Genomic DNA, 26,582 nt, shown 5'->3' with positions numbered 1-26,582 from the left:
GAGGACAGGAAAGAGAAGTTGTCTTTATAAAGCAGTGCTGGAAGAAGTTAGAAGTAGCAAGTATAGCATTTTCTGTGGCAACAAAAACACAATTAGTACTTAAAGCACCTTCCTGGATAGAAATAATAGTACTGACGATGAAAGAATAGCTAGTACTACAGCAACTATAGTATCACCTAGAGTATGGCAGTTCATTTGTCACAACTCTTTTTGAGGTTGGAATTCTAAGGTTGACTGATATGATGCTGTAACTGTCAGAGATGTTACCTCTATTCCTGCGAGGCTGCCTGAGAAGGGTCTGTCCAACAGCCGGGGTTTGTAGGTGAGGACTGTGGTGCCTTTTAGAATGATGGCATTGGTATCCAGACAGGAAGAGTCCTCCACAACCACAAACTCTGTACCTGTAGACCAAATAATAACGTAGCACTTAAAAGGCAAACCCTGTAAAATACACAGGCTAGGTAATTAAGGGTCACATTCGGAGACTCAAATAAAGTACGGGACAATATATAACTGAATAACGTCTTATGGACAGGTCCAAGATTAGAAATCCAGAGGAAGTAAATATATGCAAGCCTTTTATTATGTCAAGTTATAGGTCAATTAAATCTTGGTATCTGATAAAAATTAAATATGGCTGGTATTAACAGCAAATAACGTGCTTGCTCACGAAACCATACCTGGGAGCTCACTGAAAAGTAGGTGGTTTCTGAAACTTTCACTGGCACATGGGATTGTACAGTGCCTAATGTAGTTGCTAAGACATCACAATATTTGGTTACTATGGGGTTCTGGATGATTGGAGGATGGTTGCCTGGTAGTGTCAAAATGTGTGGTTACTCAGATGTTCTGGTGTTGCTAAACAAATGATAGACTGATCCTGTGTTTTTGCTAGAAAGGGCTGTAATAGTATTAATTGCAGCATCATCAGTCATCACAGAGGTCCAGGTGCATATATATCTGTGGAATTAGTTCTACAGATATCCCCTAACAGGCACACTTTCACTATATTTCAATACAGATGTACAAACAGTTGTTTTGTAGTCTTCCTGATCATCTTCTTCTGACCTGTGACATTGATCTTAACCGCCAGGTAGTGGTCCTGGGTAACTGGCACTGTGGACCTCTTGGTGACAACACCACTCTTGACTGTCTTGGGCATAACAGCCCCAGAGGTGCAGGTGGTGGTACTGGTGCCTGAGTCAGTGCTAGTGTTACCGGGGCAGCACTGAGAAGGCTGAGCACCACCTGATGTCTTTTCAGCTGGCATACGGAGGAAGTCTCGCACCAGCTGCAGCCAGTCAAAAATGAGAAAGACCCTGAGGTTGTTGAGGACCACTGTGAAGGAAGACGAGTCACGTGTGGATCTGGAAGGACGTGAAGCAAATTTTTGGTTAGTAATTTTTGACTCTGTAAGACGACATAAAATTATTTTGTTCTTTTGTTTTTTCTACACTTGGTGATGTTCCATAGATTTGAACATTCTCAAGTGTTACCTATAATGCAATTCCAGTTGCAGGGACGCCCGGTTAGTTCCTGTTTTTGAGGGCTGGATTATGCAGTCAAACACATTGCACCTTGCCCCGTCACATCCACCAGTACTTTTGTGTGGCCCTGTGTAACGGGTGTCGTATGCCAGCAAGGAGTGAGAAACCAGGTTGACGGACTTGGATCCATTTGAGAAACTTTCGAAGAGCAGCTTGGATTTCATGAAGTCAAACCTTTGCAAGTAAAAATTAGACATTAAAATAGCATATGTTTCAACTGCACTGTAAATAAATGTCTATGATAAAAACTCGTAAGTAAGACACATCTTAGTGATTAAATAGCTTATGCATTAAAAGCTTGGATAAGTCAGCTATAGGCAGGACCCCAAGGAGATACACTATATATATTGCCAAAAGTATTCGCTCACCCACCCAAATAATCAGAATCAGGTGTTCCAATCACTTCCATGGCCACAGGTGTATAAAATCAAGCACCTAGGCATGCAGACTGCTTTTACAAACATTTGTGAAAGAATGGGTCGCTCTCAGGAGCTCAGTGAATTCCAGCGTGGAACTGTGATAGGATGCCATCTGTGCAACAAATCCAGTCGTGACATTTCCTCGCTCCTAAATATTCCACAGTCAATTGTCAGCTGTATTATAAGAAAGTGGAAGTGTGTGGGAACGACAGCAACTCAGCCACCAAGTGGTAGGCCACGTAAACTGACGGATTGGGGCCGGGGGATGCTGAGGCACATAGTGCGAAGAGGTCGCCAACTTTCTGCAGTCAATCGCTGCAGACCTTCAAACTTCATGTGGCCTTCAGATTAGCTCAAGAATAGTGCTTCATTCCCCCGACTCTTCTCCCCTGTTTCCTGTCTCTCTCACTGCGCCTATCTAATAAAAAGCTGACAAAAAGGCCAAAAAAATAACTTTTAAAAAAAATAAAATAAAAAAATAAAAAAAGAATAGTGCTTCAGCAGAGAGCTTCGTGGAATGGGTTTCCATGGTCGAGCAGCTGCATCCAAGCCATACATCACCAAGTGCAATGCAAAGCGTTGGATGCAATGGTGTAAAGCATGCCGCCACTGGACTCTAGAGCAGTGGAGACACGTTCTCTGGAGTGACGAATGGCGCTTCTCCATCTGGCAATCTGATGGACGAGTCTGGGTTTGGCGGTTGCCAGGAGAACGATATTTGTCGGACTGCATTGTGCCAAGTGTAAAGTTTGGTGGCGGGGGGATTATGGTGTGGGGTTGTTTTTCAGGAGCTGGGCTTGGCCCCTTAGTTCCAGTGAAAGGAACTCTGAATGCTTCAGCATACCAACTTTACGGGAACAGTTTGGAGCTGGCCCCTTCCTCTTCCAACATGACTGTGCACCAGTGCACAAAGCAAGGTCCATAAAGACATGGATGACAGAGTCTGGTGTGGACTGTCCTTGCACAGAGTCCTGACCTCAACCCGATAGAACACCTTTGGGATGAATTAGAGCGGAGACTGAGAGCCAGACCTTCTCGTCCAACATCAGTGTGACCTCACAAATGCAGTCTGTTTATGGTCAAAAATTCCCATAAACACACTCCTAAACCTTGTGGACAGCCTTCCCAGAAGAGTTGAAGCTGTTATAGCTGCAAAGGGTGGACCGACGTCATATTGAACCCTATGGATTAGGAATGGGATGTCACTTACGTTCATATGCGAGTCAAGGCAGGTGAGAATACTTTTGGCAATATAGTGTATATACTGTCCAATTTCTGAGCAAAGTCTAGTCAAAATGACTGTTTTTCTGCAGTTTTGTACATGGATAACCCCCGCACCCCACCCTGTCGTCCATCGTCATGTTTCACTGTAGACATTATTACATGCCAGTACAATAGAGATTGTGATTGGCTTTCTACTAATCTAAAAGAGAAGCCAACCTGCTGATTTTTGTATTGTTTAAAACAGAATGAGGACACCATTTGCAGAGATAATGATGCAATACACACATCCACACTCCACAAAATGGGAGTAACACCCCTGCTTTCCGGTTGAGGCTGAGTACTCTTGTATGTACATATTGTGTATGTGTTAGTTATGTTAGTCCCACACGAGTGGATAATCTCGTTGATTGGACTGCAGTTTTACTGTATACATCAGTTGACACTGTTGTCTCTCTGAAAATGAAGGCAATAAATTATAATAAAATAGCCCCATGGTATAAAGAACAACTGTGCATCTTAAAGTAGACTAGACTGCAAGAAGACTGGAAAGGCAATAGTTCTCTAAAAATTCAGAAGAATTCCATGTACTTTTGTTCATGATTATTTTTACAGATTTGGGGGGAAAAATGCATATCGAAAGTGTTCTTTCTTTTCAGAAAAAAATCTGAGAAGTGTCACCTTGCTAATGAGCGTTTAGGTTCAGTTGGTTCGGGACTGTCCAGGAGTTCCAGACTGACATCCATCATGTCTACGAGGAATGACAAGTTGATATAGACTTCTCCACTCAACACCGTCTGGAGAGAGAAACACCATCAATCCATTAACTACAACATAAACTACCAGCCAAAAGTTTTAGAAATCTCCAATTTTTCCTTTTTTTTTGAAATTATGCATGTTAATGTCACACTGTACTCTGAAATGAAAGCATAGAACAAATAAACAAATGAAATTAAGAAATCAATCTAGAAACCAAAATGTATTCTAAACTTTTGATTCATCAAATTAGCCACCTTTGACAGATATAACAGTTGAACATGCTCATGGCATTCTTTCCACAATGGAAACCAGCGCCGCTGCTGGGAAGAAATCCTAGAGGAAACACTGATAAGTAATCAAGAAGCACCAACTTTCAAGGCTTGATCAACCTCCATTGCTGGAGAACAGCTTTAAGTTGTTAAAGTTGTTAATTTGTTTCTTGTTCCCAGAAAAAGGCCTTTTTGTATAGTTATGAAATGTACACTATTTTTCAGTTTTGGGTAACCTTATCTCTTAAAACTGGAAAAATTGGGGTGTTCTAAAACTTTTGACCAGGCATGTATAGGTGGCTATGTGGGCAAAAAGAAAAATATTATACATAATGTTGTACAAAACGCCCTACACATTTGTTAAATTATGACATGGACAATAAATAATGAACAGCAGTTTTTGCATATGAAGTATTCTCAGTCTAAAAATATCACATATCACTAGCTGTCAAGTCAAATAGATTTACGGAAACAGGATTTTCTACAAATATGTGGATATGTTCCACGGACTGCAGTAGACTGCTGCGTTGGATGCATATGTGACTGCCTGCTTTCTCACGTATGTGCTGGGGTCCTGCAGGTTGTAGGGTCGGAGGAACTCTTCAATAGGCTCTCCCAGGTTGTTCTCCAGCAGCCCTCTGATCAGTTGGTAGTGCTCCATGTCCAAAGAGCAGTGTATTGAGGATAGGCTTCCATGAATGGACATGTCAGGCACCCCATGGCTCAACTCCCTGACAAAATCAAGTTTGGATTGTGAGTATAGTCTTACACTGAAACTGGGTAAATTCATACCTCCTGTTTTCCTTTAAAAAAAAATAAAAACAAAAACAACAGTCCTTTTCGGAGTTTGAAAGTCTTTTTTGCTGCTTGATCCAGCTTTAGCTTGAGCTAAGGAATCCAACACATATATGGGTCTTTCTTTCAACATTAGCAATAGTAAATTGTAGATGTTGAAGGAAAAAGAAGAAATGCCATTAAATTTTTGCAGGTAATAACAACTAGGTTCAATCACGGACCAGGGGAGATGAAATTCATTACATTTGTTGCAGTTTAATAGTAAATAATTTATACGATAAACATTTAAGACCGATCAAGTTGCCTTGATCAGGTTAATTTAATACGGAGTGTCTATAATATGTATTTACCCAGGTTTTATTAAATATGTTTCTGACACATCAAATGAACAGGTAAAAGCAGCAGAACTTGGGACACATTATTACTACTAAAGTAGTGAAAGCTGATATAAAGACCCTTTGACATTTTAATCAATGAAAGCAATAGTTGTACAGTGTCCTGAACTGCTGAAATGCTTTGGTCTCCGCCGTTGGTTAATATGAAAGAGACACTAGAAGTACCAGAATTTTAGCTTCAGAGTTGAAGAAATCTTTTTTTGTCTCAAAGCCATATGGTCCGGCAAAGCTGCTGTAAAGAAGAGCACACTTGCAACATCAGCAGGATGATGTGACAAAAATTGTGGATACCTAAAAACATCAGATTTACTTCGTTTATATCAAATATGCTGATCTGCTCCACTCACTGAAGTCCTTACTGTCAGTTATGACATCTTTACATTTAAGAATATTTGACTATTTCTACAGATGTCATCTTTTTCATTGGGAAATAAAGACTAATTGGGAAACAGAAGCTCATTTATCTTTGTGTCTTTGACACCCACATACACAGAAATCCCAGCATGACAATAAAAAAAGCGATGGACAAGTGAGCCTGAGACACAAAGAAATCCTCAACATGATTTTACTTCAAGAACATCATGATGTTGTTTTTTCCATCTGCGCATCATATCTAAGTTAAAATCCATGGTATCCAAAGTGGAACTGGAGATGATTTTACATGCTTTTATTTCATTCCGTTTAGATTATTGTAATGCCCTTTTTACCAGTTTAAATCAATCCTCTCTTAACCATCTTCAAACAGTCCAAAATGCAGCTGCTCATCTTTTAACAGGAACTAAGCGGAGATCCCACATCAACCCAGTCCCTTCCTCTCTTCATTGCCCCGCTCCCAATCAATTTTCATATACATTTTAAAATACCGGTGCTAACTTTAAAGGCTTTACGTGGCTAATCACCACGGTATATTTCCAACTTCCTTCACCCTTACGTCTTGAACAGAGCTCTCACGTCAGGCCAACAAAAATTACTTGTTGTCCCTCAATCCAAGAATAAAACCCGTGGTGACTGTGCTGTGCATTGTGCTTGGTCGACCTGTAACTGTTTTATTTTATTGTTTTTGATGCACTGTATTTTAGCTGTTGCTCCCGTTTTAACAATATATTACCTTTATCATTATTGTCTTAGTTTTTATCCTTGTTTTATTATTGTTGTAAAGCACCTTGTGGTTTTGTATCTCTGAAAGGTGCTATATAAATAAATTTTACTTACTTACTTTTCTATCAGTATGATAAAAACTAGGGCATACTTGTCCAGGTTGCGCTCCACTTTAAGCCGAAGGCGGCAGCAGTTTCTCAACAGGTTGTCTCCGGTGCGACGTACAGAGTACGAAGGAAAGAGGAGGTCTGAAGATTCAGGAGCTTTACCACTACCCTGCCAGGGAAGACGCTCTGCAGCAAAGATATCCATCTCTTGCAGGTCTAGGGCAATGCAGTCCAACAGGCACACATGCTCTTCTATTGAGGACAGTAACACACTAAGTGGCATGAACAGTCATTTTAAACAATACTATTTCATTTGAAAATATAGTGGAGAGAGTAAAAATGTTAAAAGTGATTCTGGCTTTTCTGGAACTGATAATACTATCAGTCCTGACTGCCTTTTGACTTGGCTATATTTTTTTGAGAGAATATTTTGAGGTGATCTCTGTTTTTCAGTTCTGAAAAATGGAAAAGTAAAGCTGAAATCTTGTTTTTACTGATTTAATTACTGAGGTCCACATTTTTAGCTCTCCCCTCTACATGCAATACAATACCGTACGCTTTTCCTTGCTCTTTCAAACTGTGCAGCTAACCTAAGCTGTGAGGGTCATCCTCCTCAGGGTTTCTTCCTGTGTTTGCCCCGTGTGGTTTGCCAAGGCTGAATCCTGTGGATGAAGAGAAGTTGCCCAGCAGATTTCTAGGCTTCTCCTGGTCACTGTTCATCCCTACTGCACTACGGACACGGTCCTATTTAAAAAGAAAGTAAAGAGAAGAGGTATACAGTTAAACATAAAGCCCAGTTAGTTATATTATGCATATATACAAAAGGAGGTTACTACTTTTTTAAATTTTCCAAATCATAGAATAAACAGAGTATGATTTTGCAAGAGGGTGAGACATGGTTTTAATATATATAATATATTGATGTTGTTACACGGGAGAGATCCATCCATGGATAGATGGAAGGGGATGGGTACTGGAAAGATATTACATTCCCTCATCACTTAAAAGCATTTTCACTGCTTGCATATTAAATAACAGTTCTAAAACAATACTGAAATATTGTTAAATGTGACAGTTTGCATTGAGTACCATTTAAAAGATAACTGAGTAACATAGTTCTTTTAGTCCTACAGCCAGGAAAGAGTATGGGAGAGCTCATCTTTTCTGCCATTTGCATTTCAAACTGTAAATCTACCTTTCAAAAAAGGAGTTATTGAATTGTGTTGAACATCCATCGAGTTCAACAATAGGAAAGTACAGAGTTTCTCAATTGCAAATACAGTTCATGCTTATATTTCAAGGTCAAGCTGTGTCCAAACAACACACCAACTTCTGCCAATAAGTTCTCTGATCAGTATAGATAGCAAAGAGATTAGTCAACTAAACAATTCAACATTGCTACCCTCAGGAGTTGGCACCAGAAACACTAGTCAGTTTAACTAATTCTTAATATTTATATTGAAAGTGGGACCAATCACATCTGGTAAAACCAGCATGATTTGTCAGTATTTTGAGCTAGAAAATGAAAGAAGGTTGTAAATAAGCTGTCAGAATGAACTAGCATACCGAAGCAATGAGTAATCAAATTCAGGACAGTTTTGTATATACCAGTGGTGTAAGCAAGTAAACTAAGAAAGTTGATGGCAACAGTGCTAACAGTGAAAATGTTAGTCTGAAGTGATGTCATTCTTGAAAAGACATTCAGTAGACAACTCTGTCCCATTCCAAAAAGTGTTTTTTTTAAAATGCATTAATGTCTAAATTCTTGAATTTATTGTTTCACAAAAGAGGATTGATCTAATCATACAATGCAAACATGATGTAGGAGCTTAGAAAGCTGGTGTATTCTTTTGAACAATACATGCAACATATGTTTTGGCAGAAACCTCAGTCCACTATATAACCAGATTTAAACAGATAAACACCAAAACTATGGCTGGATATTACAGTATGGCAATACAACCAAAGCACTGTAAGTCCAATGCATATACAGTTTTGAGCTAGCTATCTATATTGTGTTACTGATATACTTGTAAAAGTAGGTGTAGGGTCATAATTGAAAGGTAAAACCACAGCAAGCCTTTCACACTACAGCAAAAGCATGCCATTGTACCTTGTAGTGGGATGGATCCTTGTATGAATTTGCATGCAGTATAAAATTCTTTTCAAAAACAAAGACCAGTTAGACATTCAAATACTGTTCTACTTCCAAAAAATATTTATCCTCTAAACAAACAATGGCATATTGCAGCCCCTTTCCCAGCTTTTGATTTTCTATAAAGCTGGCTTAAAATCGATATGAAAATGGTACTACAGCCTTGAGCAAACCACTAAATCTGCATCCTGTGCACAGGTAGCTGGGTCATGACCAGGACTTTCCAAGCTAAGCAACATCCACTGTCATTTCTAGATCTAAATAATCTCTTTGATCATGGATAGAATAAGAAAAAAATTATGTCACATTGTAATACTGAAAAAGTTTTGTAGAACCACTTGCCCATCTTATTTTTGACCTAGATGGAAAAATTACTGCAATATTCATGCCATCATTTTTGTTGGATGGCCATAACAGCTCTGATTAGTAATACTGTGGCTCGTTCTATATTTCCTAATTACAGCTGCAACTGCACTCCAAATAATTTTAGGTTGGTTCATCAGATTTTCTAGATCTTCTGGGAATTCTTTTCCATGTGCAACTGTCTATCTGCAATGCAGACATGCCAGTCCATAGATCCAAAACTGAGAAAGTTCTGGTGTTCACAAAATGTAGTTTTTATAGCAACGTTCATGCAGTTAGACTGACTGGAAATCACAAGTGTACTCAGTTTAGTTTTAGTAATCACTTGTGTGTCAGTGATCATATGTATATCGGCTTTTGTTGCATTGAGTTGCTACTTTGGGGCCTGCATTTTCAATAAAGTCTTTCATGAATTGCTTTTCATATGAGGAAATACTCCATTTGTCAGCTTAAAACCAGTGCAATTACTGTAAGGTGATAGAATTTTAAATCACTTGGCATTTAATTGATACAGCGCCTATAAAAAAAATTCATCCCGTGACATATTCCAACATTTCATTACAAATCGTTGTCAGTAAAATGGAATAATAAATTGCCAGACAAAAAACAAACACAATCAGAGACACTGACAAAGTGTAGAATTAGATCCATATTTTAGAATCTTCAGTGAAACATCAAGCAATGCTGTATGCATTTAACATTTCAAGTCAGATTAAGATAAGGTCAGGCACTAAAAAAATGACAAATTGTCAGTGTTCTTTCAGTGAGCATGTAGCAAGTGGCATCCACTTTGAAATTTTGAGTAATACTGTTAAATGCATGAATTAATACAGTAAAATTAGACAAAAGAAGAAAAGAACAGCGGGTCAGGGAGCATTGCATGAACGCATAAACTTGCCAAGTGACTCACCAGAGAAGGGAAAAAGGCATGTGCCATGGTCAGTTTCTCTACCTTGTCTCGGAGGGAAAAGGTCCCATGAGCCCCAGCTGGCAGAAAACAGTTTTGCACCCTCAGCTGGCCGAGGTTGGCCACAATAACCCTTGATGACTGTGAACTCTCTGGGATGAGAATAACCGGAGCGCCGGCCTCAACATCAAGCAGAACTCTTGATGCCCGCTGAGGATGATCCCGCACCTAGAGGCAAAAACATGATTTAGAAGAAAAAAGGGAAGGAACAATAGAAGGATCAACGGACAAAAAGTGAAATGGTCTGAGCCACTGACAAATTTATTAGGAGAAATTTCTGGATAATAGATTTAAGAGAAGTACAAATGTTATCTGAATCAACCACGGTCATACTGCAATCTAGAGATATTGTCTTGGGGCAAAGTGGAATTATCTTGCATATTTGATTCTATCATTGTAAGGACCCCTAGCAGGCAGCACTCACAGCTTGGCCCTCCATTGCAGCTCTCTGCCTGCCAAGCACATCCTGTAGCTGAGTGAAGTGCTGGATGAAGGCTACCACCTCAGCCTGGAAGCGCTGGGTATGGACATACTGTACTGATGCCATCTGCAATGACACCTTGATGTCACATTCCCGCTGCAGGTAAGGATCGGGCTGGCCATACCTGAATGGACCGAGAATACAAAGGTGACTAAAAACAGACCAATCACTCTAAGTCCTTCATTACTGTGCAGAGTAATTGTTTATTAAAACTTATTTGATAGATACTTTAGAATGTTGAAAATAAGGGCTTCCCCTCCTTGTGTGGTGAAGCGCTCTCTATAGAGGTCACCATGTGGGGTCAGGTCACTCAGAGACAAACTTCCTAAACTGCCTTGTAATGACAGGTCACCATCTGAAATATTTCACAGAATGTAACATTAGTTTATTTTGATAAGTCAACCAAATTATGTGCAAGAGAGAATGGAAAAAATGAAAATGGTCAAAGCAAGATGAATTTAAAGTTTTTCATACACACCCAGCATTTCCAAATGAGTAGATAATTTGGTCACACTAGCTCTGGCAAGCTCATTGACTTTCTTGTTCAGAACAAGAGACAAAGAATGGACCTAAAAATGAAAGCATATGTAGAGTGACAATGAAAGAACAGCATTCACTTCAGAACACAAAGAATGGCAAAAAAGAGAATAAAAATTACAATCAAACATTTACCGAGAAAAATGTTAACATTTTGTATAAGCTATTAGCCACAGTTGTAGGTGTTGCTTTACCAGTTTTGTATTTTCACATTTTAAAATTCTTTTCCTATAACTGCCTGGTGTGACCCCTGAACAGCTGGAACAATAACATCTCAGTTATATTGTAAAGGTGGTTGGTAAAGTGGCAGACGTCCCACCAGGCTTTCTGCAAGGCCTCATGTAAATTAGACTGCATAAACCACCATCTTCGCTTTAGGTTTCAAACTCTGTCCACAGGCCGGAGTACCAAATGCCCACGGTAAAACAGAGGTAAAAGGTATTTTGTTTCCTGTGCAAATGTGCCTGCTCCTGTCTAATTTGCACACCTAATTTTAGCACTTTATAGCTAGTTTTGTTGCATTATTGCATCATGTATTGTGTGTGCAGAAAACCCTCTGTACATTATAACATTTGGCTTTGCACTTGCAGTATCTTTTTATCTTGTTCATGTGACTGCAAGCCAAGTTGCTCATCTAGGGAAAACAAAATGAGTGAACTGAACTGGGATCCATAAATGACAAAAAAAGAATTTAATGACGATCCATACAATGGTTGTGAAGCCATTAGAGTTACATAACAGGCAAACCTATGTGATGGATAAACCCACAGCCTGACTTTTCCAACATTAGGGCATTGTTGCTCATGTTACTAAATAATATTGTTTTTTATACAAGACATTTGCTTCAACTATACATAAAACCTGCCAAAACCTACATGCAGAAGGCCACATGACCTACCTTTAAGTCCAATTTCGTGTTGACAGACTCTGACATGTTCTCTTCAATACTGTCTGGCTCATACAGAGGATGCCCTGGCACAGGTTGAGGTGACATAGGTACCTTCACTGCATGATTATTGGCTGTGGAGCCAATACCAAAAAAATCCAGAATAACCACCCACGTCTGCAGTGTAATCAAAACATCCAGGCAGTTAAAGTCAACATCAACACTTCGTCCCACACTGCCATAGCGTGTTTTGAACTGTGGGTGTGTCTGGTCAACCAGCAGCACATTGATATGAACTAATGAGTCATCAAAGTCTGGGGCCACCTGAGGAGAGGGTGTATGGCGGGTAGGAGAGGGAGGTGGAGTATTTGGACAGGCCGGGTCCCTCTTTGGTTTGCGATTGCTAGATGGAATGCTGGAATGCCTCTGGTAGAGTTTGAAAACATTCTGTGCCTCCTCCATGTGGGCAGGCAGTGAGCGGGGCATGTCTGGGTACAGAGCATTAGATGCTGATGGACAGCTTTGGGAAAGGTACTCTTTTGGACTCAAGGTGGAGGGCTTGGGTGCTCCCCGAGACACCATCAGATGTTTGTACTTAGACTCAGGGTTCTGCTCCAGGAGGTCTTCCATGAGTAGCGACCGCAGAGCAAGCTGGATCGCCAGTGATTGAGGGTGCTCTTTGGTAAAGTCTCCCTCTAAATCTTGGAAGCGCAGACTGACTAAGCCCTGGGAGCCCTGGCTTAGGTCAGCACTAAGCTGGATGTGCAATTCTGCCACATGTAAGGTGACTTTTAGCTGAGTGAAGGAGGAAGAATAAGTAGGTTTGTGAGACTGTAGAGGCAAAGGGGAAGACAGTGATGAGTGGCAAAAGCTGATATGGGGAGGGTCCCTTGCAAACAGTCCTCCTTGGGGGTCAGCAAAACGGTGTGGTCTGGTGGAGGAGGGAGTCGGTGGGGGGGGTGTGGGTGGTTGACTGGGTGTGAAACGTTGCTCTTCAATCAGGGACAAATTGTCCAGAGTCTGGAGGACTTGTTCATACACAGGCTTGCACAGGAACACCTATCACCAGATAGTAAGATATTCATACAATTATTAATAGCCATACAATTCATCAGCCACTAACAACACGCAAAAGTTGAATATAAAAGTCCTACACAGTCACACAGATGCTTTAATTTATCCAGCCTTATTAGGCCTCTACTCAAACTCAAGATGGTGAACTGTCATGCTATAATCACAATGTGTTGCCCAGAATTTCTCTTAACTCTTAATTACTGAATTAAACCAATTTGTATACTTTATTGATTTGAGTTCAGTGTTAATGTAAAGGACACTCAACACCTATGATATAATATACTGACAAATAAAAGCAGTAACTCTGATGAAAAGTAGAACTAAAACTAGGAAAGAAGTGAGCATTATATGACTATTATTGTACTGGCAAGGTTACTGTTGTTTACAAAATACATTTTATGAGCTGCTATGGAAAAAATGATAACATCTCTATTTTTACAAAGTTTGAATTAGCGGCTGGTCTTTCTCTCTTTCTTACTTTGAGAGATAGCCATTTGTTTGCATAATGGCTACTATTTAAGATTTACAGGATAGATATAGTAATATAGCATACCTGAACAGGGTTGACGAATTTGCCCTCAACTCTCAGTATCCCTGTGCTCTTGCAAGGCTCCTCTGTTGTGAGGAAGTTAAACTGGGAATCTTCGTCAACAGGAATTTTTTTCAGAGTGAACTGCATAGTGGTGTCTTTCAGTATATGGAAGGCTGATGAAGAGAATCAATTATGTGAACTTGAGAAATAATATAAAATGGGCAGCATACTTGAATTATTTACTATGTATATAAACAAGCATTTGAAATACAACAATCCTCAACATTCCTAACATTCTCACCTTTTCCGCGGTTGAGGGATTCAAAGAAATCTTGACGTGTGAACTGTGGTTCATCTTGACTGATGCTCCCATTGCAGGATGTTGGCATACTGGCAGCAGTATCCACTCTAGGTGCCCTCTTCAAAATCAAATGACTCATGTTGACTGAATACAGCCGTATATCCCTCACTAAAACCTGCAACCTCTCTCCTTCTGAGTCTTGCCCACTAACAAAATTCTGTATTGTTATGCTTCCCAAGTGGCCAACCAATAGCTCAGGGTGTCCAGGTTTACGGGGAATAAACACAACTGGTGATTCAATGCTGATATTGAGGGTCAGCTTCACCAAGAATGTGTCTAAGGTGGATTCAGGTTCTTCTATGGGAATATCCTCCTCATCTTCAAATGGATAAGCCCAGCTCTGACTCAGAGTTCTGGTTTTCCGTGAGGGAGTCTCAAAGAGTGAAACCATTCCACTGTACTCTGCTGTTTTGGTGGCTAGTACTGTGGACACTTTGGTTGCAGCACTTTTCAACATGGTGCGGAAATTGTCTTCAACTTCATTGGCTGACAGACTCAGCTCCTTCAGGAATTTGGCTGAGTGGTTGTAGTGCAGAGATGCCATTTGAAGTTGCAAAGAACACTCGCCTTGGGACTTCTCCATAAGGCGAAAATTTAAAGCTTCTGAGGGAGAACTTCCTGTATCAGTAAGGAATGTTAACCCGCCAAGATTTGAGGAGCTATCCTCATCACTGCCGATGCTAACCACAAACTGGCTTCGGCCTCCCTCCTGGGTAAGGTCCACCAACTGCATTGATCCAAGTGAACCATTAATGTCCAACCGACTGCCCATGGACACATTGACCTTGGTTCCAGTAATGCTGGCAGTGGCAATCTTCAATCCTTTCTTCTCAGCACCCAGAACAGTGCCAGTGGACACAGTCCGAAGGAGAAGCAGATTGAGGCGGTGGATCTCTACAGTGAGTTCTTTGTTCTGGTCATAGGTGGCCTGTAATGTTCCATCCTGTTCCTCACTGTAGGGTGCTGTTGTATGTTGTTGCACTGTTGATGTCCAGGTGCTTTCTTCTTTGGGGAATGACTTCTGAAGAAATTTCAGTAACTCCACCATAGTCTCAGGGTTGAGAATGATGTCCAAGTTATTGACCTGCATGCTAGTAACCTGAAGGGAGCTGTCCAGGTTCATGGAAGGGCAGTCTGAGCTCACAAACTGGTACTCAAGCTTAATTAGGGCATCTTGCTCTTTGAGAATGGAACTGAAGGGGGAGGTTCTATCTATGGGCTGACAAGGTGATGACTCAGTATGGTTGCCCTGGTGCTCAGGAGATTTGCCATCAGCCAGCACGGGAGACGTTGGCTGGCTTTCTCTGAGACTACCTGTAGGTATGTCAAAACTGAGATGCTTATGAGAAGCCACAAGGAGGTCAAAGTCTGAGCCATAGGTCTGTAAGGTGTCCACCAGCAGAAGACCATGGACAGTCAGAGAGACTTCAGCATCATAAGGCCGCTTGACAAAATAAGCATTTGTGCCAAATACCTTGAGAACTGATATGTAGCGCCCATCACTCTCCACACCAAGCTGCATATAGTTAATGTTGAATTCAGCTAACAGTAGACGAGATTCCACCAGGACTTCCCGTGTGTGTTGCTCCAATGTCATTACACTCTGGGTCAGACTCTTGGCTGAACCCTGCAACTTCCAGGAGCTGTCCTCTCTCTGAAAGATCTTGTCATGGCGGAGGGTAGGTGGATCAGGAGATCTAAAAGTCAGACCTCTCTCTTGGCTTTTGTCTCCTTCACTCACAGCTGGACTGCTTAGCCTAGCAAGACAATTTCTAAGGGCAGTCATCTTCTCAAGGTTAATATGGACCTTGAGGTCTGGGAGAGTTCCTGACAGCACAGCCCCAGGGAGCTGGGGGTCTGATGTGTAGCGCAGCCTCTGCTCAAGCTGCAGCAGCACATTAAATTTCTCTACAACATGTGTAGGCCCTACCTCACTCTCTTGAAGATGTTTCCAGTTGTCCTTACAGCGACCAACCATTATCTGCAAGTCTTTGAACGACAAGGAGTATTTTTCATACAGCCTTTTTCTGTAGGCCTGTGTGCCTTCCGGGGATGTAAGGCTAGGAAGCTCAGGAAAATTTTGCTCTGCTTTCAAAGTCATGTCAACCTCATGTGGCGGTGACTCTGGTGGAGTGGCGAGGGGAGTCTGGTACTCATCATCACTGATGTCTTCCCTTTCAGGTTGAGTAGCCTTTGAGCTGGCTTTAGTGTCATCTTCAAAGAAATTAATAACAATGAGTAAGAAACGTTATTAGTCAAAAGAATGTAGAAGAATGTGTGTGTGGGTGTGTGTGTGTGTGTGTGTGTCTACACATACATATATATATATATACATACATACATACATATGTATATATACATACATATATATACATATATATGTATATACACATATATACATACATACATATATATATATATATATATATATATATATATATACATATATATATATATATATATATATATATATATATATATATATATATATATATATATATATATATATATATATATATCACATATACAGTGCCATGAAAAGATATTTGACCCCACATTGGTCACATAAAAATGTTTCAGATCATCAAACAAATTCATAAGACAAGGCTTGCTGAACCTAAACACTACCTAAATACAATCTGTCTGGAATTGTGATATCGCTAAAGGGTCTCAAAAAACCACACATGATGCTACATTCTAAACAGATTCAGGAACACATGCAAAACAACGTCACTAATATTTAGCAGTCTGGAAAGGGTTACAAGGCCACTGCTGAGGATCTCGGACTCCAGAGAACCACAGCAAGAGACATTATCCACCAATGGAGAAAGCATGGAACAGTGGAACCTTCCGACCAAAATTTCGCCAAAAGCACGTCAACATCTCATGCAGGAGGTAACAAAAGAACCCAGACAAACATCAAAATAAGTTAAGGTCTGTCTACATGATTCCACAATAGGGAAGACACTGGGCAAAAATGGTATCCCTGGGAAAGTTGCAAGGGGCAAACCACGAGTGACAAAAGGAACATAAAGGATTGTTCGGCATTTGTAAAAAAATATCTAGATGAGCCCCAAGACTTTTGTAAAAACATCCTGTGGAGTGATGAGTCAAAGGTGTAATTTTTTTTGGAATACTTGGGTCGGTTACATCTGGTGTAAAACTAATACTGCATTCCACAGAAAAACATCATATCAACAGTGAAACATGGTGGTGGTATTGTGATGGTTTGGGGCTGCTTTGCTTCCACAGGACTTGGACAACTTCTCATAATTGATGGAGCCATGAATTCTGCTCTCCATCAGAAAATCCTCCTGGAGAATATCCACCATCAGTTCATGACCTTAAGCTCAAGTGGAAATGGTTTATGTAGCAAGACAATGACCCAAAGCACACAAACAAGTCTACCTCTGAATGATTCAAAAAGAACAAAATTAAGGTTCTGGAGTGGCCAAGTCAGGGCTGCACAGTGGCGTAGTGGTTAGCACTTTCGCCTTGCAGCAAGAAGGTCCCTGGTTCGCGTCCCAGCTTTCCCGGGATCTTTCTGCATGGAGTTTGCATGTTCTCCCTGTGCATGCGTGGGTTCTCTCCGGGTACTCCGGCTTCCTCCCACAGTCCAAAAATATGCTGAGGTTAATTGATTATTCTAAATTGCCCGTAGGTGTGAATGTGAGAGTGCTTGTTTGTCTTTGTATGTGGCCCTGCGACGGACTGGCGACCTGTCTAGGGTGTCCCCTGCCTTCGCCCGAGTCAGCTGGGATAGGCTCCAGCTCCCCCCGCGACCCTAGTGAGGATTAAGCGGTGTATAGATAATGGATGGATGGATGGAGTGGCCAAGTCAAAGTCTGGATTTGTTGAGATGCTGTGACAAGACCTTAAAAGGGCAGTTCATGTTCAAAAAGCATCTATCCATCCATTCATGATCTATACACCACTTAATCGTCTGTAGGGTTGCAGGGGGCTCGAGCCTATCCCAGCTGACTAAGGGTGAAAACAGGGGACACCCTGGATAGGTCGCCAGTCTATCGCAGGGCTACATATAGTGACAAACACCCTTGCATTCATACCTACAGTCAATTTATCAATCAAACCTTTATTAGTCATTGCACACTTTCATATACAATGAAATTTCATTTGAGCTGCCCTGCCAATGACAGCTCCGGCTGCTGCGCAGTGCTGTGCGCACCTTTCTTGAGGAAAAAAAGATAAAGACATGTTGGGATCTGGGTAGGCTTAGCAGAGGGTAAATGGAAAAAAAAGGCTCGTTGTACCAAATGAAACCTCCAATGTTGGGAAATTCCATTTGAGAAGGAACCTTAAAAAAAAAAAAAAAACCCGCAACAGGCAAAGCATGACATAAGACAAGGACAGTTGGGATAAGGATGTTGGGTGGTGGAGGGGGGAGCACTGCACAGTTAGTCGGTTCCTGTACACGACAGAATTACCAATTAACCTGATCATGTTTATGGACTGTGGGAGGAAGCCAGAGTACCAAGAGAAAGCCCACACATGCACAGTGAAAACAGGCAAACTCCATGTAGACAGATCCCGGGAAGGCAGGGACGCGAACCGGGGATCTTCTAGCTGCAAGGCGAAAGTGCTAACCACTAATCCACTGTGCATTCCTGTCTAATATTGAATAAATATAAGTATTAGTTTGATGATCTGGAACATTTAAGTCTAAGAAATATGCAAATATATATAAGTTGTTTTACCTTGGCAGTTTGTCAGGAGAATCCTGCCTAAATCAACAACAACTAGCATTGGGTCCACTGATTGGAAGTCATCAGGGAAAATCACCTGGGGTGCACAGATGTCCAATTTCATGGTCCAACGCTTACCGTTTTCCTACAAAGCAAACGCATCAGTGGTACTTCAGTGAAATTAATTATATAGTCAACTGTTTCATGTCACTATGCAGAACACCTCTCTTACAATAAATTCTCCCACAAGTAGCTGATCAATGGTTTGTCGGATCTCTGCCTTAGTCTGCATCTTCAGCTTATTGTACTGCCTCCTGGCAGCCTCTGCCACTCTTAGCTCCAGCTCTGACTGATAGCCAAAACCTGGGTATCAAAGAAATATGATTAAAGTACAGCAAAGTATTGTTATTGAAAAACACAACAAGCAAATGAGAAAATATAATTATTCTACATGGTTTAAAGTAACATGGAAGATGAGTGAGTAAAGTGAACAGCATTTCTTTTTAGTAATGTGAACCATGTACTTTAACTTGATCTGCAGTATGGCAAGACCAAAAATCTCTCTAGTGTTTCAATTAAGCTAACAAGTCTAACATATCTTAGAGTGAAGTACACAATAAAGGAGGCAGAGTTTCTAATTTATACAGCAAAACCCATGCATTTCTAAGTGAGCCAGTTGCTAAGTTGATTATGAGATAGGATCTGTCTGGTTCTGTTCATCAAGTGACAGTGATTGATCACATTGTAGGTTCACTTTAACGTAAACAGGACAGCATGCTGCGACATCAAGAGAAATACAGAAAAAGTCTTTACCGCCATACACATATATATGTGTGTGTGTGTGTGTTATTGTATAGTGTATCTCTTGCAAGCTGTTATTTTTCTTTTGTTTTTTCAAACTGTTTTCATCTTATCTTTATCTTAGCAACAGCAAAAAAAAAAATCCTCTTGTAAAGTGGAATTTCACCAGTTTTGGAATGAAATGTATATACACCAAAAATGGGAACCAAGTTTCAGTACTTACCTGAAGTGTGAACTCTTCCTTTATAGAAGAACTCAGTCACTTTTTTTATTGCTTGTGGGTTGTAGATGATGTTCAATGGACTAGTGCTCACTTCCAGTCTTCTCTCAAACTTACACCTAATAGGGTTACGCTCGTATATCATCTCAAAGACTGGGAATGACGAGCATTCTGTATTGCATCCTGACAAGTCAAAAATAACAAAAAGCAAACATGATAAAGAGACAAGAGTGTCACTGAAAGCAGGTGGAAATAGGCCATCCACATCAGATTATTACCACACCCATACTGTATGGAGATTGTGGGAGTTAGATTCCATAGCATTTACATTTTATTAGTCATAGTTTGAATTTCTCTAACAACTTGACACTATCACATTTACCTAACAGGTAAAACCTGAGGCAAATAGAGTAGTTTAGTGTGGAAGTAGTTCTATGTTGAGTGAATGGCTCAGATTATTACAAAAGCGACACCACCAAGGCAGAAATACTGACATCTACACTAAAAAATTCCTCTCGAAAACTCATTTCCTGCTGTTATCCCCATGGTCACAAGCTTAAAAAAGATGTAATATTGTTGAAATTGAAAAATATTGTCAAATTTAAAAAATCATTAATTAACAGATAACAAAAATCTTACCAAAAGCAGTGGTAGACTGGTTTGATGAATGGTTAATGACAGCAACAACTTTGTCCTATTAAGAAAAAAGCATGTTGAGCTGATACAGCAGAAAATACAGCAGAAAATAAAAGAAAATATCATCTACTTGAAAAGCTGCAATTAATTATTTTCCATTACATTTTCTTCATGTTATGAACCTTTTGTCCATGTCTGTTAATCAATGCTTACCGTTTTAGGAGATACCAGGACAGGGAAAATGGTGCCCTGAGTGGTCAAATCTCTAAGGAACAAACTACCCAGCTTAACTGACAATAAGGATGACTCAGAGCGAGGTAGAGACTCCACTATCACCTTCACTCCTGTGGACACATGGTTACAGAAAAATAAATCAAGAAAGCAGGACAGAGTCGATTGTAACAACTATTTCTATCTATATGGCAAAAACATCTCTGACTGAGTAAATTTTTCATTTTCATGTTAAGTCTTAAGCAATATAGTGGTGTTGACAGTAACACATGTCCATCATTTGTTTTTCACCAGTAAAACGTCTTGGGCTGCAACTAATAATCATTTTTGTACTTAATTATTTGGTTGATTAACTCAATTAAAATATATTGTTCAGAATAAATTGTGAGAAAATTATGAAAACTGACCAACAGTGCAAGATAATTTGTTGTGCCAAACCAATAGTCTAAACCCACAAGATGTTAAAGTTTACAATGATATAATGGAAAAAGTAGCAAATACAAAAGCTGATAGCATCCTTGCCAATTGTTCCCGACAAAAAAAATATTTATTGACAAAATAGCTGATAACTCAGGTTAACAACATATGTGGGGAAACTACTAAAAAAATCTTCCAACTGTCAGAGATTATCCAAAAAAGATGTGTCAAAATCATTGTCCTTGCAAGTAAAGGTGCAAAATCACTAAAATTTCCTATGTTTAGTTTTTCAATGTATTTATAAAAATGTACTTTATCACATTATTCATCAATATGGTGATATTAGGATATTAAATAATAGTAAAATAGTGGGTTTTATCTATGTCACACGCATATTTGACCAAACCTGCATAATGATGCCTTTTACCTATTGAAGCACTGCTTCACTGTACCTGAAAATTCCAGCTGGATGACTCCACTCTCATGCAGAGTGTCTCCCCTCCTGTCCTGGTGGAAGAGTGTGACTCCACCCTTTTCCAGTAAAAACTCTAACCGGGCAAACAGGTGATCTCGCCTGGTGAATGTGTTGAGAGTGTGAGAGTCTTCCAGCGGGTCAAACAATTCTTCTGTCTCTGCTGAAGAAGCATTACATCATCAAGATCAGAAGTCATAGTTGTTACATCATATCATACAACAATTCATTTCATTCAGTTTACAAATTATTTGGTCAAACAGCATATGTAATTTTAACAAAATCTATCTTGCAGTAGCAACGTTTGCTAGAGTTTACAAACACTCCTGTATTGCTGTTAGCACCTCCCTGGCAAAAGAGAGGAGTATGTTTCCTACCTAGAATATCCCATGAGGATGAACTTGGAAGGAGTTCTTCTGGCCTGTCTGGATTCTGGGAATCTCCATACCAGCCTCCCCAGCCTGGGAACCAAGACTGGAGGTACTGGATCATCCCTGAGCTCCCACTCTTGGGAATGGGTGTGGTAGGTGAACAGGGCTGGGGATCACTGTTGGGTTCTCGCACATACTGGAAGAAGTGAAAGAAGAGGGAAAATGACTGGAACCAAAATGAACATTAGTGAAAATTTGAGGACTGATGGTGAACCCCCATGTGGAAACAAGATAAATCTAAAAGGCTGAAACCTAAGACAGAGGTGTCTTTGTCAGAAGAAGGACACAAAAAACAATTATGTTTTGGAATACTTTTTATACATCACTGAACAGCTGAGAAATCATGTAAGCGTACCTCCGCAATCTCTTCCTGCTTTCGAAACGAATCATGGACAATTTCTCTGAGACTCTGCAGCTCCTCTAATGTTTGTTCCTCTTCCACTCGCTCCACTTCACTCTGTGTGACAAAGAAAAAGTTTAGGAATGTGTGTTTGAAACTCTGTACTGGGGCAGACAACTGTTATGGCAGCACGAGAGGTGTAAAGCTGTAAAGCTGGATCCTGGCGTTAGTGTGGTAATCTTTAAGCTGCTGGAATACTTCTTCAGAATCAACCAAGAGAGACTGTCTGAAAAGAGATCTTGTATATTCAGCAGTTGTTTTTCATTACACATTGTAGATCAAGGTGTACATCCCAGCATTACTTTAGAAAACAAGAAGGACATTATCGTGCACATTTTATCTCACCAGATCTCTCTCTATTTGCAATAAGACTAAAACATTTGTCTATAATGCATTTTGCTCTTTGGAAATCCAAAAGAGACTTTTGGATTTCAAACAGCTGTCTCTCTTAGAATGTGTGTGGGCAAGCTCTCTGTTCACACCCACACACACACAGACCCGACACAGACCCCCCCCCCCCACACACACACACACACACACACACACCCACACCCACCCACCCACCCACCCACCCACCCACCCACCCACACACACACACACACACACACACACACACACACACACACACACACACACACACACACACACACACACACACACACACACACACACACACACACACACACACACACACACACACACACCACACACCACACACCACACACACACACACACGCACACACACACGCACACAGACAAGACTGTCCTGCTTTATTTTCTCTTCTACTCTAACTGAATGTTGGTGTTCGCAGAGGTAGAAGTACCCTGTTTTCTTAACTAAACATTTTAATATCACACAGTAAAAACACGAGCAAAGTGAAAGTTGGATTCACTTTTTTAACCTAAATGTGAAGAGTGAAAGAGGTTTAATGAGCACAATATACTTCAAGGTGGACAGCTTTTAATTCTCAAATAATGCTGGATAGTTAACTTAAACACAATGCATAGTATTTTATTGTGAGAGCAAAACCTGTAACACTGTCCACAGTGTTCTGATCATTCCCATCCACATTCCCATGATTTGTTGAAAAGGCAATTATTTTATTTCTTTAGCATTTCAGTTGTCACATTATAATATATAGTAACGATTTATTCAAAATAATGCTGTTGTAGAATGCTTTTCGAGAATGTTTATTTATTTACAGTATCTGTACTGATAAGGGCACTGTTAAAGTACTGCATCAATAAGCATTTTGGTCAAAGTACTACTATTGTTCAAATCTTAAGGATACCCTTCTCTTGCTATGAAAAATATTTCTGTCTTTGTTTTTGATACTGTTGTCATTTTCCTTTTTTTCCTTCTCTTTTCTACAGGCAAGGTGGATAGGTGTGGCATTTACGGGGTTTCATTAAAGGGGTTATCATATATCTATCTTATGTCAACCATACAGTATCAGGTACAAAAGCTTGAAAATCCACCCTTGTTCAGGTTAAGTCAGAAGATTTAGTGAGTCCTATCAGTAAAATGAGTATAATACAACATCAATAATAGGCAGTGTATGTTACTGTGACTCGGTATTTGTATTTTATTTAAGGAAATGTTTAATATCTTTACTCAAATGCTTGTCTTGTCTATGTTGCAATGAAGTACCTCTTCCTGAGGACTCAGTGTAACTCTTTTGAGTCTTCTACAATAAAGGCTGGTATAGGTCTGGGCATCTCGGGCCCGCTGCAGGGCAAAGTCCCAGGTGCCTCGCCGCCGCTGCTCCCTGATTTCACTCAAGTTGGCCTGGATGGCAAAGACCCACCACTGTCGGCAGCTGTAGAGAATATAATGTAACAGAAAGAAATTCGATTTCAAGATTTCAAGCTTTTTTTTTTTTACAAGAACAAAGTACAGTATGTGATTTTTCTATGGGTGGATCATTGTTAGAAAATAGGTAGTCAAAACAGATGGGTCAACCTTTTCATCTTGATGGGAAAAAAATTGTTAAATGTGGATAATTCAGTTTACTCTGACTCAGTCTTTTGCGTCCAAAAAAGTCTGAAAATGAAGCTAAACTGACTGTTTGCACCAATGCCAAAAGCATCTCCATTGAACCATGAACTTACTTTCCAGAAATCGGGACTTTGGGTCTCCACTTCCTGTAGAGCATTTCTCTCTCTCTGCGGTCCAGTTCTTTAAGAAAAGTCATGATCTGTTGGTACTGAACCTTGGAGATAAAACACATACATATGTGAGATCTTGACAAACTTTCCTAGCCATCAGTAATATCTTTAGTGTATAGTCGGTCCAAGACTACAATTGAATATTCTTCTATATTATATTGCTTTGGATTTTCATTACAAAAACAGTATCAGCTTAAAAAAAAGTAGTAAAAATCTCTAGAATTGCTGTAAAAATGTCCGCTTTAGCAGTACTTGAATTGCACAGACAAAACTGGATAACAAGACAACTCATGCACTTCCAGCATGATCTGAATGTTCCAAAGAAGTTATGTCAGGAATGTTTGGCTTTGTCAGTCTTCAAAAACCCTGTAAATGTTCAGTAGAGAAGAAAGTCCCTGTCACCACTGTGTTTATTGTGGTCATTAAATAGTTCTTCAAAGTTTTGAGAGGTGTTTAGGTTCATTATTCTGCTGCAGTAGGAAATCTTATCCACAAAAAAGCAAAGTTGAAGGTGGAGCATGCCTCTGAAGATTGAAGTATTACTTCTCCTTGGTCAGTTCTGTGCAGGTTTCCAACTCCAGAGTAGCAAACTCGCAGTCCGTTCACAACCTGACTCATACAAATCGAGATGACTCAGGGCAAAGTCTGAACATGTCTGAGCATGGTCTCTATAAAGCACGGCCTAATGATAACCTAATGGGCATGTCCTCAGTAAGGCAGCGGGCCGCTGTTGCTCTAAATTTCTTTCTTTTTTTTATTGTCACAAATACACCACTGCCACATCTCCACCTTCACAGCAGAGTCTTGCACTGTGTCGGGTACTCGCGAGTCCCAGGGAAAACTACAGATAACTATCTTGCTTAGTATCTACTCGTTGATACGTTGGGTTAATATGATGTTAATTACTCGTGACAGCACGGTCTTGAAAATGACATCTCGTCAAGCACCCAGGCACCAGGTCAGAGAGTCAGAGGAGTGTCGTCTTGGAAATACGGCTGCGACTTACCGGAGAAAAGTTATTAGCTCAAGATCACTCATAATAGATTTTACAAGTTAAACAGGCATTTGCAAAATATTGATGGCCAGCTAATGTTACGTAACATAGTGGTAGCTTAAGTTAATTGGGCCTGGTGCAAACTCAGTGTCGTTAACGTGAGTAAACTAATTGATAGCATTAAGCTTGTATCTACACGCCATGATGTAACTGCTGACTGCACTTTCAGAAGAGCTTGTTCAAATATTTCATTTTTTTTTATTTTTACATTCAGCCTTTAAAAAGCTATTTTCAACAGGCCATTCAATAAATAGGTTGTGCAATTAATCTGCAGTCAAGTGCCATTTGTTTACGCCGCCACAGCTCCCGGAGACCGTGCAGCCACTGCCGAAAAAAATCCTAGAGGAAACACTGAATATGATAACCTGCTGTCAAGATTTGTCCAATAGATTTACAAAATTGTAATGGTGTCAGAACTGTCTACCTAAAATGCGCCCTATAGGTATGGAAAAAAAATGACCAACTCTGACAGCATTAAAGACGATGTACAGCTCAGTTATTTCAGTGCTTTTTGTAGCACTGGACGTTAAGAACTGCTCCGGGGCTTTTTGTCGACAATAAATTCTGCTGCCTCTGAATGCTGACTTCTCCTGGTGATTTTTTTTTTGAAGATCTCTGAAGAAGCTTTTTATGACATTTGAACACAGCTAAATCTTAGACTTTGGCCCTTGATTTGGGATTTAGGTTCACATCAATACCTGAGATTCCCCACCAGTCAGTGAGAACAGAGAAAAACCTCGTGTGGGAGTTAAAACGTCTTTCAGAAACTAAAAAAATATATAGTTGCCTTATTAATTTCCGTTGTTATGCTGACGACACTCAGTTGTATTTATCTATGAAGCCAGATTAAACTAACCAGCTAGCCAGACTGCAAGGTTGTCTTAAGGACATAGACCTGGATGACCTATAATTTCCTACTGCTGAATTCAGACAAGACTGAAGTCATTGCATTTGGCCCCAAGCATCTCAGAAACTCGCTTTGAAAGCATACAGTGGGTACGGAAAGTATTCAGACCCCTTTAAATTTTTCACTTTTTGTTTCATTGCAGCCATTTGCTAAAATCAAAAAAGTTCATTTTATT

General features: G+C 40.1%; 1 protein-coding gene across 4 annotated transcripts in view; it reads right to left on the bottom strand.

Annotated features, from left to right (window-relative positions):
• vps13d (vacuolar protein sorting 13 homolog D) overlaps positions 1-26,582 on the bottom strand; it is a 117,931-nt gene that overhangs the window by 76,713 nt on the left and 14,636 nt on the right. For 2 of the 4 annotated variants that reach the window (XM_023297427.3, XM_055012941.1), the window contains exons 9-32: positions 24,390-24,490; positions 23,929-24,097; positions 22,233-22,334; positions 21,824-22,013; positions 21,427-21,609; positions 20,540-20,670; positions 20,330-20,384; positions 19,694-19,873; positions 18,902-19,032; positions 18,682-18,814; positions 13,907-16,180; positions 13,627-13,778; positions 12,012-13,058; positions 11,055-11,145; positions 10,805-10,931; positions 10,520-10,700; positions 10,039-10,263; positions 7,201-7,354; positions 6,655-6,862; positions 4,775-4,946; positions 3,869-3,984; positions 1,497-1,721; positions 1,069-1,367; positions 268-401 (exon numbers count right to left, since the gene is read on the bottom strand). In XM_023297427.3, the coding sequence (XP_023153195.2) occupies positions 268-401; positions 1,069-1,367; positions 1,497-1,721; positions 3,869-3,984; positions 4,775-4,946; positions 6,655-6,862; positions 7,201-7,354; positions 10,039-10,263; positions 10,520-10,700; positions 10,805-10,931; positions 11,055-11,145; positions 12,012-13,058; positions 13,627-13,778; positions 13,907-16,180; positions 18,682-18,814; positions 18,902-19,032; positions 19,694-19,873; positions 20,330-20,384; positions 20,540-20,670; positions 21,427-21,609; positions 21,824-22,013; positions 22,233-22,334; positions 23,929-24,097; positions 24,390-24,490 (6,780 nt within the window). The remainder of the gene's footprint in view (positions 1-267; positions 402-1,068; positions 1,368-1,496; positions 1,722-3,868; positions 3,985-4,774; positions 4,947-6,654; positions 6,863-7,200; positions 7,355-10,038; positions 10,264-10,519; positions 10,701-10,804; positions 10,932-11,054; positions 11,146-12,011; positions 13,059-13,626; positions 13,779-13,906; positions 16,181-18,681; positions 18,815-18,901; positions 19,033-19,693; positions 19,874-20,329; positions 20,385-20,539; positions 20,671-21,426; positions 21,610-21,823; positions 22,014-22,232; positions 22,335-23,928; positions 24,098-24,389; positions 24,491-26,582) is intronic. The other 2 variants (XM_055012940.1, XM_035942555.2) reach the window with 2 other exon arrangements.

The sequence above is a fragment of the Amphiprion ocellaris genome, chromosome 8 (genome assembly GCF_022539595.1).
Source record: "Amphiprion ocellaris isolate individual 3 ecotype Okinawa chromosome 8, ASM2253959v1, whole genome shotgun sequence".
NCBI lineage: Eukaryota > Metazoa > Chordata > Actinopteri > Pomacentridae > Amphiprion > Amphiprion ocellaris.
Note: the sequence above shows the minus strand (reverse complement) of the source record. Positions and strands in the feature narration are given on the sequence as shown.